Raw genomic sequence first — 16,489 nt, forward strand, 5'->3', positions numbered from 1 at the left:
TATAGGTATTATTAAAAAGTTGCATACAAGTGCAAAAGCATCAGTAAGTGAATAAATAGAATCTGAAATATTCCCTCTCCTTAGGAACTAGACAAGGATATCCTCCCCCCCCCCCCCCGCCATCTTATTTGCACTAGCCATTTAACCATCAGCAGAGCAAATAAGGAGAAATATCCAAATCTAGGGAATAATAATGGGAAAGATGGGCATAAGATAAATTTATTTGCTGATGATGTTTTGTTATTTCTGTCTAATGTATGGGGTCAGTGTTTTGTATGATATTACAAAACGAATAGTAGTCATAGGAAGAGGCAGATTCTGAACTGAGGAAATTCCCTTTCTGCCACCAAACACTGCTCAATATAGCAATAACATTTGGTAGATGAAATGGTGAAATGACAGATGTTCAAGTATGTAAGATCACATTGATTATTGCTATCTTAGGCTGTGGAGAAAGAAGTTCTTATTCTTGTCATTGATGAAGCTCAGTTTATTGATTCAGCATCGTGGGATTTCCTGGATAACTTGCTACAGAAGATTCCCATATTCATCGTCATGTCTTCATCTCCTATCAATACCAAGGGGAAATTACCTTGTCTGACCGCAGCTAAAATATTGCACGGTCCTGACACTACCTACATTCATTTAAGGGAGTTAACACCTTCCGTAATTATCCAGAAGGCATGTCAAGACCTTGGGGTGGTCAGTATTGCCAGGGAACTAGAAACGTAAGTAGAAAATGTCACTCCCTTCAAAAGTGTTTAATAAGAAAATAATTCCTAATAGACAAGAACAGAGGCCACACATTGTTTTTCTAGAAAGCAGGGAATGTATTACAGTGTTCCCTCGCTACTTTGCGGTTCGCTTATTGCAGACTCGCTGTTTCGCAGGGAGCAGTGAGGGAACACTGTATAGCTTCTCCCCATTCTGGTGCCCAGCCTGGCGAGGAAGGGGCCTCCAAGGCGAGGAGCAGCAGAGGTGGCAAGGAGAAGGAGGCCGTCGCCAAGAGGACCTAGACGGCGGCGTCCCCTTCTTTATCCCTCCACTGCTTCCCGCTCCTTCTTTGCCAAGCTGGGCACCGGACTTGGGCGCCTAGCCTGGTGAGGAAGGGGCCTCCGAGGTGGGGAGCAACGGAGGTGGCGAGGAGGAGGCCACCGCGAAGTAGGTTCACTCTGCCCACTCGAGTGGGCAGAGCATCCCTACTTTGCGGATTTTCACTTACTCTGGAACAGAACATCCATGATAAGTGAGGTAAGACTGTACCTGTCCTGTAGTGGTTCAGACAGTGGTTCTGTTCTGTGACGTGTCTAGTTTTGTTGCAGTTCCTTCCTTTGACCGGAGCTGAGTAGTGGTGCTAATATTATATCTCTACCAAATAAGATTCAAATGTCAGTTAACTAACACTGTTATGTGCTGATAATTTGTGAGATGCTTCTCTGATTACTTCTATAATAAATAAAAATGTAATCTTTGTTTGTGGGATTAACATAACTCAAAAACCACTGGATGAATTGACACCAGGATTTGGACACAAGACACTTATCAGGCCAATGAGTGACCATCACCCATAAAAACACTGAAAAACACAGTGGAAGGGACTTAAAAAAGCCCAAAACACAAAAAGACACTACAGTGCATGCACAGAAACGTCTTCCCTTGGCAAACAAAACACACAATAGCATATCTTCCAGACTATACCTCCCAGCATCCCCTAGACCAGGCTCTTTAGGAGAGGTGGATGATCCAAATACACTGCTTCCAAGCTGCAAGCTTCTTCTTGTATTTCTTTGAGGGCATCCCAATCCATGCATATTTTCCAATTTCCTATTCCTGGACTGCAACTCCCAGCAATCCTCTGAATAAAATTTTTAGATAGAGATAGGGTAGGTAGATAGATGGGATCAGGAGGACTGCTGGGAGTTGCAGTTCAAGAATAGGTAGAGAAGGAAGAAAGGGGGGAAAGAGTAAGGGAAAGAAAAGGGAGGGAAGGAAGGGAAAAGGAAGAGAAGGAAGGAGAGGAGAGAGGGAAAGAAAAAATGGAAGGAGAGAAAGAGGGAGGGAAGGTTGGCTACAGCAACGTGTGGCGGATACAGCTAGTCATCAATAAAAGTAAGCAGAGATGTCTGCCACTGCTTGACTTAATTGACTTAGAAACTTCTAGTAAGAGTATTTCACAGGCTATGTGATGTGGAAAACTGGCATATTCCACCCCCCTCCCATGTGTCTGGGACAATGTTGTGATTTGGCTTATTTTGCTATACTTGCTTGCTTTCTTAGAAACTTACTAGGGACTAGCAGCAAAAGGCCTGGACCTAGCACTGGTCAATGAACCACCACTCAAGGTAGCATTTTTCTAGTAGACAATATGAAACACTAATATGTTGGAGAAAAATATTGTTTGTGTGCCTTCCCCAGTATGTGCTCACAGCAGGCAAGCAGATTGAGGGGGGCAATTTTCACAGCTCCAGATAGACTAATTGGCTGGAGCTCCTTGCTTTTGAAAATGTAAACGAAAAGCAGTTTTGTCTGCTATGGAACATTCTCTTAGCTTTGTTCACAGCCATTTGAGCAGTAATGTTTCTTGAAGCTGAGTTTGCCATCAATCAGCTGTGCCCATGCTGATGATAAAAGATGGAAGAATAATAAATAATAACTAAACTTTATTTATACCCCATCACCATCTTCCATAAGGGACTCGGGATGGCTTACGAATAGCACACAATGGTGCCATACAACATATTCAGCATTAAACCAATAACGCATTTAAAATCAGACATATAAAATTAGCAAGAGCAATACAATTAATAAAATATGGTAATAGCCATTGATTAAGAGATCAATACAATCAATTTAGCCTTCCCTGGCCAAAGATAGTAATCTGGCTGCTATCTTAAATGCTATTAAAGGTGTGTTGAAAGAACCAAGTTTTTAGCTCTTTCCAAAAGTTTCTGTAGTGTGCGGGTTTGTCTAAGTTCCTTGGGGAGGGTGTTCCAGAGTAGGGGGGGCCACACCGAGAAGGCCCTCTCCCTCGTTCCCACCCATTGCGCTTGAGATGGAGATGGAACTAAGGAGAGCCTTCTGGCAGATCTTTAGAGCCCACACTGGTTCATAGGGGGAGATGTTAGCATGAAGATAGTCTAGACCCGAACTATGTAAGGACGGGGGAAGTATGACAGTTAATAAACTGTTCTTTCAACTCTGGAATTCAACTTTGACAGTTTTGCACTTTTCAACGCCAGATTTTTAATACAAAGAAGCCATGGAAACCCATTTTATTGCGAGGAGCTTCTCCGGAACCTACATCTAAACAACGTGCTTCAGTTCCACGTGGTGGAGGAAGATGAAGAAAGAGAGGATGAGTGGGACAGCCTTTTCAGTAAGCTACTGATTGTTAATTTCTGTATAAGAAATTCCAGAGCATAAGAAATTCTCATTGTTTTCATATGGGAAGGAGGAGGAAATGACCAGTTATGGCACCCAAAATTTGGATACATGGAAATGTACCCTTTAAAGGTAACTCAGATCATGCAGCTCACCTGCTACAGTACTTTTATCTTGGACTCAGTAGGAAAGGAACCAGTTACACAACATGATACATCCACCGTTCTACTCCTTGCCTCCTGATGAGTCTGGCATGAAAGGATGAAGCAATAAAAACGAAAGCCTAAAAAATAAAGGAAAACTGCATAGGCTTGACACCATTTTTGTAGATGTCCCAACTTTTTATCTTCTCCAGACATAGATTAAGGTTAGAAAGCAAGGATTTATTGAGAAAATTCGCACAAATGAAGAGCTGGTCATTCCACCCAAAGCTTGACGGTCCTGCCAAACAAAGAACACCTTAGCTTATATCAGTGGTTCTCAACCTGTGGGTCCCCAGAAATCCCAGCCAGTTTACCATCTCTTAGGATTTCTGGGAGTTGAAGGCCAAAACATCTGGGGACCCATAGATTGAGAACCATTGGCTTATATGTTCCGTGTCTTCTGGAGGCAAGCATTCTTTCAAAAACCTTCTAAGCAGGCTGTAGCCAGGATTTTCGGGGGTGGGGGGGGGTGGGTGTCTGAGTTTGATTTCGGGGGGGGGTGGGGGTCAGGATCTACCCTAGCAAACCCTTTGTATCATTATCCCAATACCCCTATGCATATGGGATATATTGAGCATCAGGCCCGTAGCCAGGATTTCGTTCGGGGGGGGGGGGGGCTAAAAAATTTTCAGGGGGGGTTTCGGGGGGGGGGGGCTGAGTTTCGGGGGGGCTGAGTCTGAGTGAAAGAGGGTCTAGCCTAGCAAACCTTTTGTATCATTACCCCAATACCCCCATACATATGGGATATATTGAGTATGGTGATCAAATCATGATATTAATAAACATAACAGTTTAAATAATGCACCAGTAAGGCCTTTTCGCGAACCACCATGAGAATTTCGGGGGGGGGGGGGGGGGCTGAGAGCCCCCGCAGCCCCCCCCCCCCCCCCCCCCTGGCTACATGCCTGTTGAGCATGGTGATCAGATCATGATATGAATAAACATAACAGTTTAAATAATGTACCAGTAAGGGCCTTCTCGCGGACCACCCTGAGAATTGGGGGGGGGGGGGAGACTCAAGCCCCTCAACCCCCCCCCCCCACCCCCCCCCCGGCTACAGGCCTGCTTCTAAGGCTATGCTTCCCTATTGGTTCTCGCCTCCTCTCTCTTTCCAATCAGTGATCAATATATGCTTTCTCAGTTCTTTGTAGGTGACTCGCAGCTTTATTCAAACGATGGTGGGCAAACTCCCTCGTTTTTTCTGTTAAGCCCTTCACTTTCCCCTTTGAAAACTGGAAATAATTTCCATTTCAGTCTTCAGCTCTAATCAACCCTCATTTTCTCTTTTTGTTTTCAACGCCTATTTCTTATAGTGTTCTTCCTAAGAAACATCATATTTTTAGGACCTTTCTGAAATTGAAGGCAGGTTCTACACAGCTGTATCACAGAAGGCAAACACAGCATACACAAGCAAAAGATCATACTAATGATTAATAATGAGATAATACTAATGATTAATAATGAGATAATACTAATGATTAATAATGAGACGCTGAGGATTCATGTTTTTACTGGTTTTACTGTTTCTTCTGATGTTATTTATGTTAATGTTTTAATTGTTTTTATGTTGTTGGGGGCATCGAATTGTGCCATTTGTAAACCGCCCTGAGTTGCCCTCAGGTTGAGAAAAGCGGTATATAAATATGGTAAATAAATAAATTACACCTATTAAAAGAATTGCCATAAATATTATTTATTTATTTATTTATTTGTTTACTTCACTTGTATACCGCCATTCTCAGCCCTAAGGCGACTCATAGCGGTTTACAACAGTCAAGCACAAACAAAGCGAACAATCAATGCAAAAATTCAATGCGGTATCAACAGGTAATTAAAAACAGATTAACACAGAAACAAGTTAAGCAATAAACAATCATAGACAATCAATCAATTGGCGTCTCATAACTAAAATCATGATCCAAACTCGTCAGTCGTAGTTCCATTCCTAAAATTCATTGCACCTTTTATTCAAACACCTGTTCGAATAACCAAGTCTTCACTCTTCTCCTGAATACCATCAATGAGGGAGCTAATCTGATGTCCGTGGGCAGGGCGTTCCACAGCCAAGGGGCCACCACCGAGAAGGCCCTGTCTCTCGTCCCCGCCAGCCGCGCCTGTGATGCAGGCGGGATCGAGAGCAGGGCCTCCCCGGAAGATCTCAAAGTCCTGGTGGGCTCATAGGTGGAGATGCGGTCGGATAGGTAACTTGGGCCAGAACCATTTAGGGCTTTATAGGCCAACTCCAGCACCTTAAATTGAGCCCGGTAGCAAATCGGCAGCCAGTGGAGCTGGTACAACAAGGGGGTTGTATGCTCCCTGCGACCTGCTCCTGTTAGTATCATGGCTGCCGCACATTGGACTAGTTGAAGCTTCCGGGCCGTCTTCAAAGGCAACCCCACGTAGAGAGCGTTGCAGTAGTCTAAACGGGATGTAACCAGAGCGTGGACTACCGTGGCCAAGTCAGACATGACAAGTCCAATCCACAATTCTCCTTTATTTAGGAACCAAATTGTGTAAGTGGCTCATTTTGATCTCTATAAACCAGGCGTTGTCAGACAAGTTAAAACAGCACATCCTTGGCTATGGCATTATAGTAAATAATTGATGATGGTCCTATTTTGTAAGGTAGCTTCTCACAATTCTTTCATTTCCATATTTATGGCATATAAGCCCGGGAAAGTGATATTTAGTCCCTTTACTAAAGCACATACCACTTTTCCTATCATAAGGGCATTGTGTACTGCCAGTCCCAGAACCCCTATTAGGGAGGCCTCCAAAGAAATGGCATGTTTTACTAAGAAGGAAGGTATCTTACTAAGAAGGAAGTCCCCCCTTGGGGGTTGAGAAGGGCGGGGTAGAAATGCGCGAAATAAATAAATATCTGAGTTATAAGATCTTCATCTTAGCAATGTTTGTCTTCTTATGACATATTTTATTGGGACATGCATACAAAATCTGTGGATACCAGTCTAGCAGATATGGATACATCTTCCTCAGGTTACTCCTAGCTTTAGCTGTTGCCTGTGAATTTAAATGGCAGAATAGGATAAAATGTGAATGAATAATTTAATGCCAAGACAGACATGACAACAAACAGCACAACTGTGGAAGCCCCTGCCATTCAAAGATAGGCTACATCCAACCTTTTTAAAGTTTCAATTGAGCATTTAAATATATTAGTCCATCATCATTTTGCCATAGAAAATTATTTTTACTTTGTTTTGATTCTTAATTTTCAAATTGCATTATATGTGTGTATGTATAGGACTCCTAGTAGACTGGATTTGTAAGTACTTTTAATAGATATTGATGGTGACGTGGTTTAATCTAGTTATCTCACTTGTTTCTTTATTTGTTTCTTTATTTTCCTTCCTGAAGCTACTACTGTTTTAAAGAGTGAAGAATCCAAGAACTTAGAAAGTGAGAATGAATCATACATTTGCACAATTAGACAGAATGTGAAGCTACATAGCATAATGCTACCTCCAACATTAAAAGGTGAGGAGAAGAGGCAGTCTTCGTCAAGTCCTAGTTCTCTCTTGAATCCAGATACTGCATAGGAACTGTGTTTGGAAGGCCCACACAATCATAACATGTAATTTTGAGCTGCCCTGTGGCCCTTTGTATGTAAATGCTGTAATTTGTAATTCACTCTGATTCCCCTTGGGGAGAAGGGCAGAATATAAAGAAAGATTATTATTATTATTATTATTATTATTATTTTCTGAAGACATGTCTCTTCTGGTTCGATTTTGAGGTCCTGATAACAGCTGAGGTTTTCCTGTTGTTTTTCCTCAATGCGACTGTCACCTGATATGGCGACATCAATAATCCAAACTTTTTTTCTTTCCCACAATCGTGATGTGTATTGTGTTCCAAAACTTTGTCAGTCTGGATTTGAAAGTCCCACAGTATTTTTGCGTGTTTATTTTCCACTACCTTTACAAGTATATGATCCCACCAATTCTTTACTGCTGTTAGGTGGTACTTGTGACATAAGTTCCAGTGAATTATTTGGGCCACAGAGTTGTGCCTCTGTTTGTAGTCTGTCTGTACAATTTTCTTGCAACAGCTGAGGATATGATCCATGGTTTCATCAGCTTCCTTATTATTATTATTATTATTATTATTATTATTAGTGCTACCCTTCTCTTCTGAGGAGGACATCACTTTCTGTTAAGTGTTCAGCACTCTTTTTCAGCAACATGTGCTGTCCGTGTAACACAGGACAAGAAGTCTACCATGTCTTTTCACTGCCAAGTTTGATGCAAACTCTGTGTCCCAATTTTAAACATAATTCTAGAACTGTTTCTATATTCTGACTATAATAATCTAATGGGTCACTTTTTAGAATTACTTATTTGGCATGTATCCTGATTACGTTTCTGACTGCATAACAATTTTATTTGCTTAGGAATTGCTCTGGCTGAGTTAGACAACATGAATCCTTCAGAACAGATGGTGGTGAAATGTGCATCTGTCATTGGAGTGACCTTCACCACCGAACTGCTTCTCTATATCCTCCCTGAATGGACAAAGATGAAAATGTACCAGACACTAACAGCCTTAGTAGAATCCAATATCTTCCAATGCTTCATTGAAAGAAGAGACTTGAAGGCTACTGAATTCTCCAGTGAACGCACATTATTCTCCAAAATTATGAAACCAACGCAGCAAAAATCTGGTAGGCATGTTCCTAGGAAATTGATACTTTGCAAAAATTCTGCCAAAATTGATATCTTTTAAAGTAATTTTTTATTTTATTTTGAATAATCAGAATATGGGAAGGAAATGGGGGAATTCGTTTTTCCAAGTAAAGTGGGGGAACAATGCTGTGAGAGGAAAGTAGGAAGGAAGAAAGAAGAGGGGACATAAAATTAAAAAAAGGGACCTGAGACAGCATACAAAAAAGAAAAAGGGGGAAAATTAATTTTTTTGTGACTTCCATCTAATCCTTAGCGTTTTTAAACTTAAAACGTCAGTAATGTTCTGTGTTTAGCGTATGTGTATGCTGCTGTTTATTTTCTGGTCCCAATTCAAGGTGCAGGTTATCACCTATAAAGCCCTAAACGGTTTGGGACTCACCTACCTTTGTGACCGTATCGGGCTCTCCGATCTTCTGGGGAGGCCCTTTTCTTGCCCCTGCCAGTTTCACAAGCTCGCCTTTTAAGTACAAGGGAGAGAGCTTTTTCCACTGTGGGTCCCCGATTCTGGAACTCACTGCCTGGAGAAATTAGGAAAGCCCCTACCCTAGAAACTTTTAAAAAGAACCTTAAAACCTGGCTCTTCCGCTGCACCTTTGGTGAGTAGGTATGCAATTTCACACTATTGCTCAGCCTTAATGTTTTGTCATTGGAGTATACGCCCCCCCCCAGGCATGTAGCCGGGGGGGGGGGGGGGCTTAAAGGGCTTCAGCCCCCCCCCCCGAAATTCTCATGGTGGTTCGTGAAATGGCCTTACTGGTGCATTACTTAAACTGTTATGTTTATTCATATCAGATCTGATCACCATACTCAATATATCCCATATGCATGGGGGTATTGGGGTAATGATACAAAAGGTTTGCTAGGCTAGACCCTCTTTCACTCAGACTCAGCCCCCCCTCCGAAACTCAGCCCCCCCCGAACCTCCCCCCCCTGAAAAAAATTCACACACACACCCCGAAACGAAATCCTGGCTACGGGCCTGGTCCCCCCTCATGGGAAAGCCTGATTCTACAATCCCCACTATAATGAGCCCTCCTCTGCAAATAACCTGCTTCTCTTTTATCTTGCCCGAGTTTTAATTAGTTTTCATCAGTTCATCTTTTAATCATTACATGTAGCCCGCCCATTGTCATTGTATTTGTGCTTAGTGTGATTTTTGCATTGTTATGTATTCACATGTTTTATGTAACTATGATGTTGTTTATTGTTTGCGTTTTCGGATTTTCTTTATTGTAATTGTTGTTTGGGCTTGGTCTCATGTAAGCCTCTCTGAGTCCCCATCGGGGAGATGGTGGCGGGGTATAAATAAAGATGATGATGATTATTATTATTATTATTATTGTGTGTGTGTGTATAGGTTAACATTGACTTCATTTATGTCAATTCTTTAAAAAGTTCTTTTATTAGTTCTTTCGTTTTTTCCTTTCTTCGTATTCCTCCACTTGTGACCAGTTTGTTTATGAGATGCATTGTGTTGTTATTGTTGTGTCAATATTGTATATTGTGCTCTAATGGTTTTGAATTGTATATCGTTGATTGATCTTATCCTTGTTGTAAACCGCGTTGAGTCGCCTGTTAGGCTGAGAAACTGCGGTATACAAGTAAAGTAAAGTAAAGTAAAGTAAAGTAAATAAATAAATAAATAAATCGGATTTCCTGAGTTTAGATCGAGCTGATCGGTTGGAATTTAAGGTTCGAAGGAGTGTCAGGATCGCTAGCAGGCGAGAGAGGGAGGCTCGGGGCCATAGGAACACCTTCATGTTGTCAAAAGAGTATTAAACAGGCTGTTTGAATGTGCCTCAGTGTCAAAGCAACTTCCTGCTTCAACCAAGAGATTTTGGATCTATCTTGCAGCTTTCATGTTCATGTATTAGGACTTTGTCATGTTCTCGCGGGACTTTGCCTTGCCTGTGTCTTCATGGATCTTGTTTGTCTATGTTACCTTGGAATGATCTTTTGAAATATGCTTTTGCCTTTTTGAACTTTTGATCTTTTATTTTAATAAACCATAAAGACTACTGCTGGTGTGTTCTTTGGTGTCCTAAGCAAGGTGACTCTACTCTGAGGCGTGACAAAAATTGACCTTAATGATGTTCCTCGCATAATAATTGTACCACCCACCTGAAGGAAGCCCAGAAACTCTGAGGGGCAGGTGGGCAAAGGCTAACTTGTCTTCAAACGCTATGGGTCTCTCCCAGCTGCCAAGCAAAGGAGGCCTTGTGGTTCTTCCTTGCCCAAGCGTTCCAATGGGTGAGAACTATAGGTCCTCCCTTGGCTGACAGCTAAAGGAGTCCCTATAGTCTTGCTTGCCTGTACGAACCAACAAGTAACAGCTTTGGGGCCTTCCTCAGATGGTATTTGTTGTAGACCGTTGAGAGAGTATGTCTGTGTAAAAACAATTCCATACCTTGTTTGAGCAAATAGAATCATAGAATCATGGAATCAAAGGGTTGGAAGAGACCTCATGGGCCATCCAGTCCAACCCCCTGCCAAGAAGCAGGAATATTGCATTCAAATCACCCCTGACAGATGGCCATCCAGCCTCTGTTTAAAAGCTTCCAAAGAAGGAGCCTCCACCACACTCCAGGGCAGAGAGTTCCACTGCTGAACAGCTCTCATAGTCAGGAAGTTCTTCCTCATGTTCAGATGGCATCTCCTTTCTTGTAGTTTGAAGCCATTGTTTTGCGTCCTAGTCTCCAGGGAAGCAGAAAACAAGCTTGCTCCCTCCTCCCTGTGGCTTCCTCTCACATATTTATACATGGCTATCATATCTCCTCTCAACCTTATCTTCTTCAGGCTAAACATGCCCAGCTCTTTTAGCCGCTCCTCATAGGGCTTGACCCTTGAGCATTTTAGTCACCCTCCTCTGGACACATTCCAGCTTGTCAACATCTCCCTTCAGTTGTGATGCCCAGAATTGGACACAATATTCCAGGTGTGGTCTAACCAAGGCAGAATCAAGGGGTAGCATGACTTCCCTGGATCTAGACACTATACTGCTATTGGTGCAGGCCAAAATCCCATTGGCTTTTTTTGCTGCCGCATCACAGTGTTGGCTCATGTTTGTTGTCCATGAGGATCTTTTTCACATGTACTGCTCTCTAGCCATGTGTCCCCCATTCTGCATCCTTGCAGAATAGGGGACTAAGTGGAGTATCTTGCATTTGCCACTGTTGAACTTCATTTTGTTAGTTTTGGCCCATCTCTCTAATCTGTTAAGCATTTGGTACTCTGACCTCATTTTTTTTTTTCAGATCTTGGCATCGTTGTTTCCAATAGGCTCAACCAAGAGGAGAGAGTCATGGGGAGCAAAGTCATGACGTTTTGCACACCATTGTTACAAGAAGCAGCCTATGAGCTTTGGCTGAAAAATCAGAAGAAGGCCTTGCATCTGAAATGTGCCAGTTTTTTGGAGAAGAATGCTCACCGCTGCAAGTGCTGTGGAGGAGGAGACTTCATTTCCTTCCACCGTCATGCAGTGGAAGGCATGCTGGAAAATATAGATGCATGGGACGGCAAGGCTGAACAAGTCGCAGAAAGTGAGCTGGAACATACCGTTTTGATGCTTGTTTCTCAAACGCTGAAAAAGCTGGAGCCACCCAAACAGGAAGGTACGAGCCCTTAGCTCAGTGTTTCTCAACCTTCCTAATGCCAAAACCCCTTAATACAGTTCCTCATGTTGCGGTGACCCCCAACCATAACATTATTTTTGTTGTAACTTCATAACTGTAATTTTGTACTGTTATGAATTGTAATGTAAATTTTCTGATATGCAGGATGTATTCTCATTCTCTGAGCCAAATGTGGCATAAATACCTGATACGCCCAAATTTGAATACTGGTGGGGTGGGGAGAATTTATTTTGTTATTAGGAGTTGTAATTGCTGGGATTTATAGTTCACTACCATTAAAGAGCATTCTGAACTCCACCAATGATGGAATTGAACCAATCTTGGCACACAGAACTCCCATGACCAACAGAAAATACTGGAGGGGTTTGGCGGGCATTGACCTTGAGTTTGGGAGTTGTAGTTCACGTACATCCAGAGAGCACTGTGGACCCAAACAATGATAGATCTGGACCAAACTTGTCACAAATATTCAATATGCTCAAATGTGAACAGTGTGGACAGTTTGGGGAAAATAGACTTTGATATTTGGGAGTTGTAGTTGCTGAGATTTATAGTTCACCTACAATCAAAGAGCATTCTGAACTCCACCAATGATGGAATTGAATCAATCTTGGCACACAGAACTCCCATGACCAACAGAAAATACTGGAGGGGTTTGGCGGGCATTGACTTTGAGTTTGGGAGTTGTAGTTCACCTACATCCAGAGAGCACTGTGGACTCAAACAATGAAAATCTGGACCAAACTTGTCACAAATATTCAATATGCTCAAATGTGAACAGTGTGGACAGTTTGGGGAAAATAGACTTTGATATTTGGGAGTTGTAGTTGCTGAGATTTATAGTTCACCTACAATCAAAGAGCATTCTGAACTCCACCAATGATGGAATTGAACTAAACGTGGCACACAGGACTCCCATGACCAACACAAAATACTGTGTTTTCTGATGGTCTTTGGAGACCCCTCTGACACCCTCTTGCGACCCCCTCGGGGGTCCTGACCCCCAGGTTTAGAAACACTGCTTTAGCTGCTATGGCTCCTTGATGATACTAGTACCGCAATCTTTCCCACAGCTCTAGACTAGATTCTGTCTTTAAATGTTCTGGATCTGGAAACTGAATATCGAATAAATTCACAGGAACTTGCTGGAGAAAGTGTAGCAGTTTTGCAAAGAGATCAAATTACTAATGGAAACTAGGGTTTTCATTTGTTTGTTTCCTTGTTTGTTTTAGTGTCAGGAGCAACTTGAGAAATTGCAAGTCACTTCTGGTGTGAGAGAACTGACTGTCTGCAAGGATGTTGCCCAGGGGATGCCTGGATGTTTTGCCATCCTGTGGGAGGCTTTTCTCATGTCCCTGTATGAGAAGCTGGAGCTGAAAGGTGGGAGCTCACCCTGCTCCCTGGATTTGAACCGCCGACCTTTTGGTCAGCAATCCTATCGGCACAAGGGTTTAACTCTTGTGCCACTAGGGATGAACTAGCAGAAAACATGCAAATGTGAGTAGATAAATAGGTACCGGGTTGTTGTAGGTTTTTTCGGGCTATATGGCCATGATCTAGAGCAGGGGTCCTCAAACTTTTTAAACCGGGGGCCAGTTCACTGTCCCTCAGACAGTTGGAGGGCCGGACTATAGGTTTTTTTTTTAAATCAATTAAAAAATTCCTGTGCGCATTGCACATATCTTATTTTGCTGTGTGGAAGGGCCCTTACAGGGGATTCTTTCTAGCCCTCTTTAGGCAGTAATTCCAGGAGCAGAGAATGGGAAATCTTCCTATTTCTAGTCTGAACAAAATCTGACTACCAGTATTAAAAAAACTCTAAAATTATAACTGTAAATAAAGAACAACACTCAAACACAGGGGAACTCCAGACAAGAAACAATCAGGGCCAGCTAATCAGTGCCCCTCCCTTGGCTGGCTCACGCTATCCGTCAGGCCCGATGGGCAGTGTGAGCCTGCCAAGGAAGGAGCAGCCCCGCGCGGCCTACTCACGCATAAAGCACCTCGCGAGGTGCTTTACGCACGAGTAGGCCACGCAGAGCAGCTGCCCTTGGCTGGCTCACGCTGCCCATCGGACCTGACGGATAGCGTGAGCCAGCCAAGGGAGGGGCACGGGGGACACTCCTCCTCTGCGGGCTGGATAAGTGCCCTTGGCGGGCTGGAAGTGGCCCGTGGGCCATAGTTTGAGGACCCCTGGTCTAGAGGCATTCTCTCCTGACGTTTCACCTGCATCTATGGCAAGCATCTCACTACCTCTGAGGATGCTTGCCATAGATGCAGGCGAAACGTCAGGAGAAAATGCCTCTAGACCATGGCCATATAGCCCGAAAAAAACCTACAACAACCCAGTGATTCCAGCCATGAAAGCCTTTGACAATACATTAAATAGGTACCATTTCTAGGTGCCGCCCGTTGGACTAGCTGGAGTTTCCGAACAGTCTTCAAAGGCAGCCCCACGTAGAGCACATTGCAGTAATCTAGAAAAAAGAACATTTAAAACATGAAATATAAGAATTAAAACTCTAAATAAAAACGTTAAAATCACATGATCCAAGCATGTAGATTGGGCCATTCCAATGTCGATCGCACATATTCCGTATTTGCTTCTTGTACTGCGTTACTTGTGCCACAACCTTCATCTCCTTAATTTATGAAGAAACAAGTTTGTGATAGCATGTGTTTGTTTGTATATTCACGAGTGTGTACTTGTGTCTTGGACTGCTCTAAAAACAAAACAAAATACCCAGAGTGCAACCTATCAGCAGTGGCAGCAACCATAATTTGTCATTTAACTCTAACTCTCCACTGCTTCTGTGAATTTTCTAAGCTTGAAAATACAGACTTATTTGATATTCCTAATAAAAGAAAATGAAACAATATGACAGTAATGTCTGATTAGTTCTTCAAGCTGTTAGTCACTATTTTTGATAAAATATCTTTGATGTCAGTATTGTTGATTAACTTTCTCTTAAACTCTTTTGCAGCAAATACATGCTTCTCTATTCCCGGCTCCAGGCGTGGTACTAAGGCGACTGTGCTGGAATCAAGCGGTGGTAAAATATTCCATTTACACCTATAAATAATTCCAGATTTCAATGGAAAAATATATAAACATATTTGAATAAACTTTATTTGCCAATAATTAGTGATCAGATCAAAGGAAGAGAGTCTAATTGCAATGGTTGAAGTTGTGGAGGCAATTAAAGGCGATTTATTTAATTATTTATCATGTCAGGAGCTACCAGACAGATTGTATTACATTTTTAACAAAACAAAACAAACATACAGACAAAACACAAAGTTTGCAAGCTTGGTAGTTGATTAAATGTCCTTTGACCAGCATCTGGCCACTTAGAGTGCCTCTGGTGTTGCCACAAGAAGGTCCTCCATTGTGCATGTAGCAAGGCTCAGGTTGCATTGCAGCAGGTGGTCTGTAGTTTCCTCTTCTCCACACGCGCATGTTGTGTATTCCATTTTGTAGCCCCATTTCTTAAGATTGGCTCTGCATCTCGTGGTGCCAGAGCGCAGTCTGTTCAGTGCCTTCCAAGTTGCCCAGTTTTTTGTGTGCCCAGGAGGGAGTCTCTCATTTGGTATCAGCCATTGATTGAGGTTCTGGGTTTGAGCCTGCCTCTTTTGGGCTCTCACTTGCTGGGGTGTTCCAGCGAGTGTCTCTGTAGATCTTAGAAAGCTATTTCTTGATTTAAGTCATTGACGTGCTGGCTGATACCCAAACAGAGGATGGGCTGGAGATGTCACTGCCTTGGTCCTTTCACTATTGGCTGCTACTTCCCGGCGGATGTCAGGTGGTGCAATACCGGCTAGACAGTGTAATTTCTCCAGTGGTGTAGGGCGCAGATACCCCGTGATGATGTGGCATGTCTCATTAAGAGCCACATCTACTGTTTTAGCGTGGTGAGATGTGTTCCACACTGGGCATGCATACTCAGCAGCAGAGCAGCAGAGCAGCATAGCGCAAGGGCAGATGTCTTCACTGTGTCTGGTTGTGATCCCCAAGTTGTGCCAGTCAGCTTTTGTATGATATTGTTTCTAGCACCCACCTTTTGCTTGATATTCCGGCAGTGCTTCTTGAAGGTCAGAGCACGGTCCAGAGTGATTTCCAGGTATTTGTGTGCGCTGCAATTCTCCAGTGGGATTCCTTCCCAGGTAATCCTCAGAGCTCAGGATGCTTGTCTGTTCTTAAGGTGAAAGGCACATGTCTGTGTTTTAGATGGATTAGGGATCAGCTGGTTTTCCCTGTAGTAGGCGGTAAGAGCACCTAGAGCTTCAGAGAGCTTCTGTTCAACCATCTCAAAGCTCCCTGCTTGAGCAGTAATGGCACGATCATCAGCATAGATGAAACTCGCTGTCCCTTCTGGCAGTGGCTGGTCATTTGTGTAAATGTTGAACATGAATGGAGCAAGCACACTCCTCTGAGGCAGGCCGTTTTTCTATTTCCGCCATCTGCTTCTCTGACCCTAGCCCAGGACTGTAAATCTTTGTGAGATCAGCTAATGATACCTTTACAACAGATACTGAATTCAACTTTGCAGGGGTATATACCCGATCC

At 42.9% G+C, this 16,489-nt stretch overlaps 1 protein-coding gene across 1 annotated transcript in view; it reads left to right on the forward strand.

Annotated features, from left to right (window-relative positions):
* ADCY10 (adenylate cyclase 10) overlaps nucleotides 1-16,489 on the forward strand; it is an 85,005-nt gene that overhangs the window by 28,629 nt on the left and 39,887 nt on the right. The window contains exons 16-21 of the mRNA XM_067467684.1: nucleotides 445-728; nucleotides 3,240-3,376; nucleotides 6,963-7,082; nucleotides 7,999-8,268; nucleotides 11,545-11,901; nucleotides 14,907-14,975. Of these exons, the coding sequence (XP_067323785.1) occupies nucleotides 445-728; nucleotides 3,240-3,376; nucleotides 6,963-7,082; nucleotides 7,999-8,268; nucleotides 11,545-11,901; nucleotides 14,907-14,975 (1,237 nt within the window). The remainder of the gene's footprint in view (nucleotides 1-444; nucleotides 729-3,239; nucleotides 3,377-6,962; nucleotides 7,083-7,998; nucleotides 8,269-11,544; nucleotides 11,902-14,906; nucleotides 14,976-16,489) is intronic.

Source organism: Anolis sagrei, chromosome 4 (assembly GCF_037176765.1).
Source record: "Anolis sagrei isolate rAnoSag1 chromosome 4, rAnoSag1.mat, whole genome shotgun sequence".
Taxonomy (NCBI): domain Eukaryota; kingdom Metazoa; phylum Chordata; class Lepidosauria; order Squamata; family Dactyloidae; genus Anolis; species Anolis sagrei.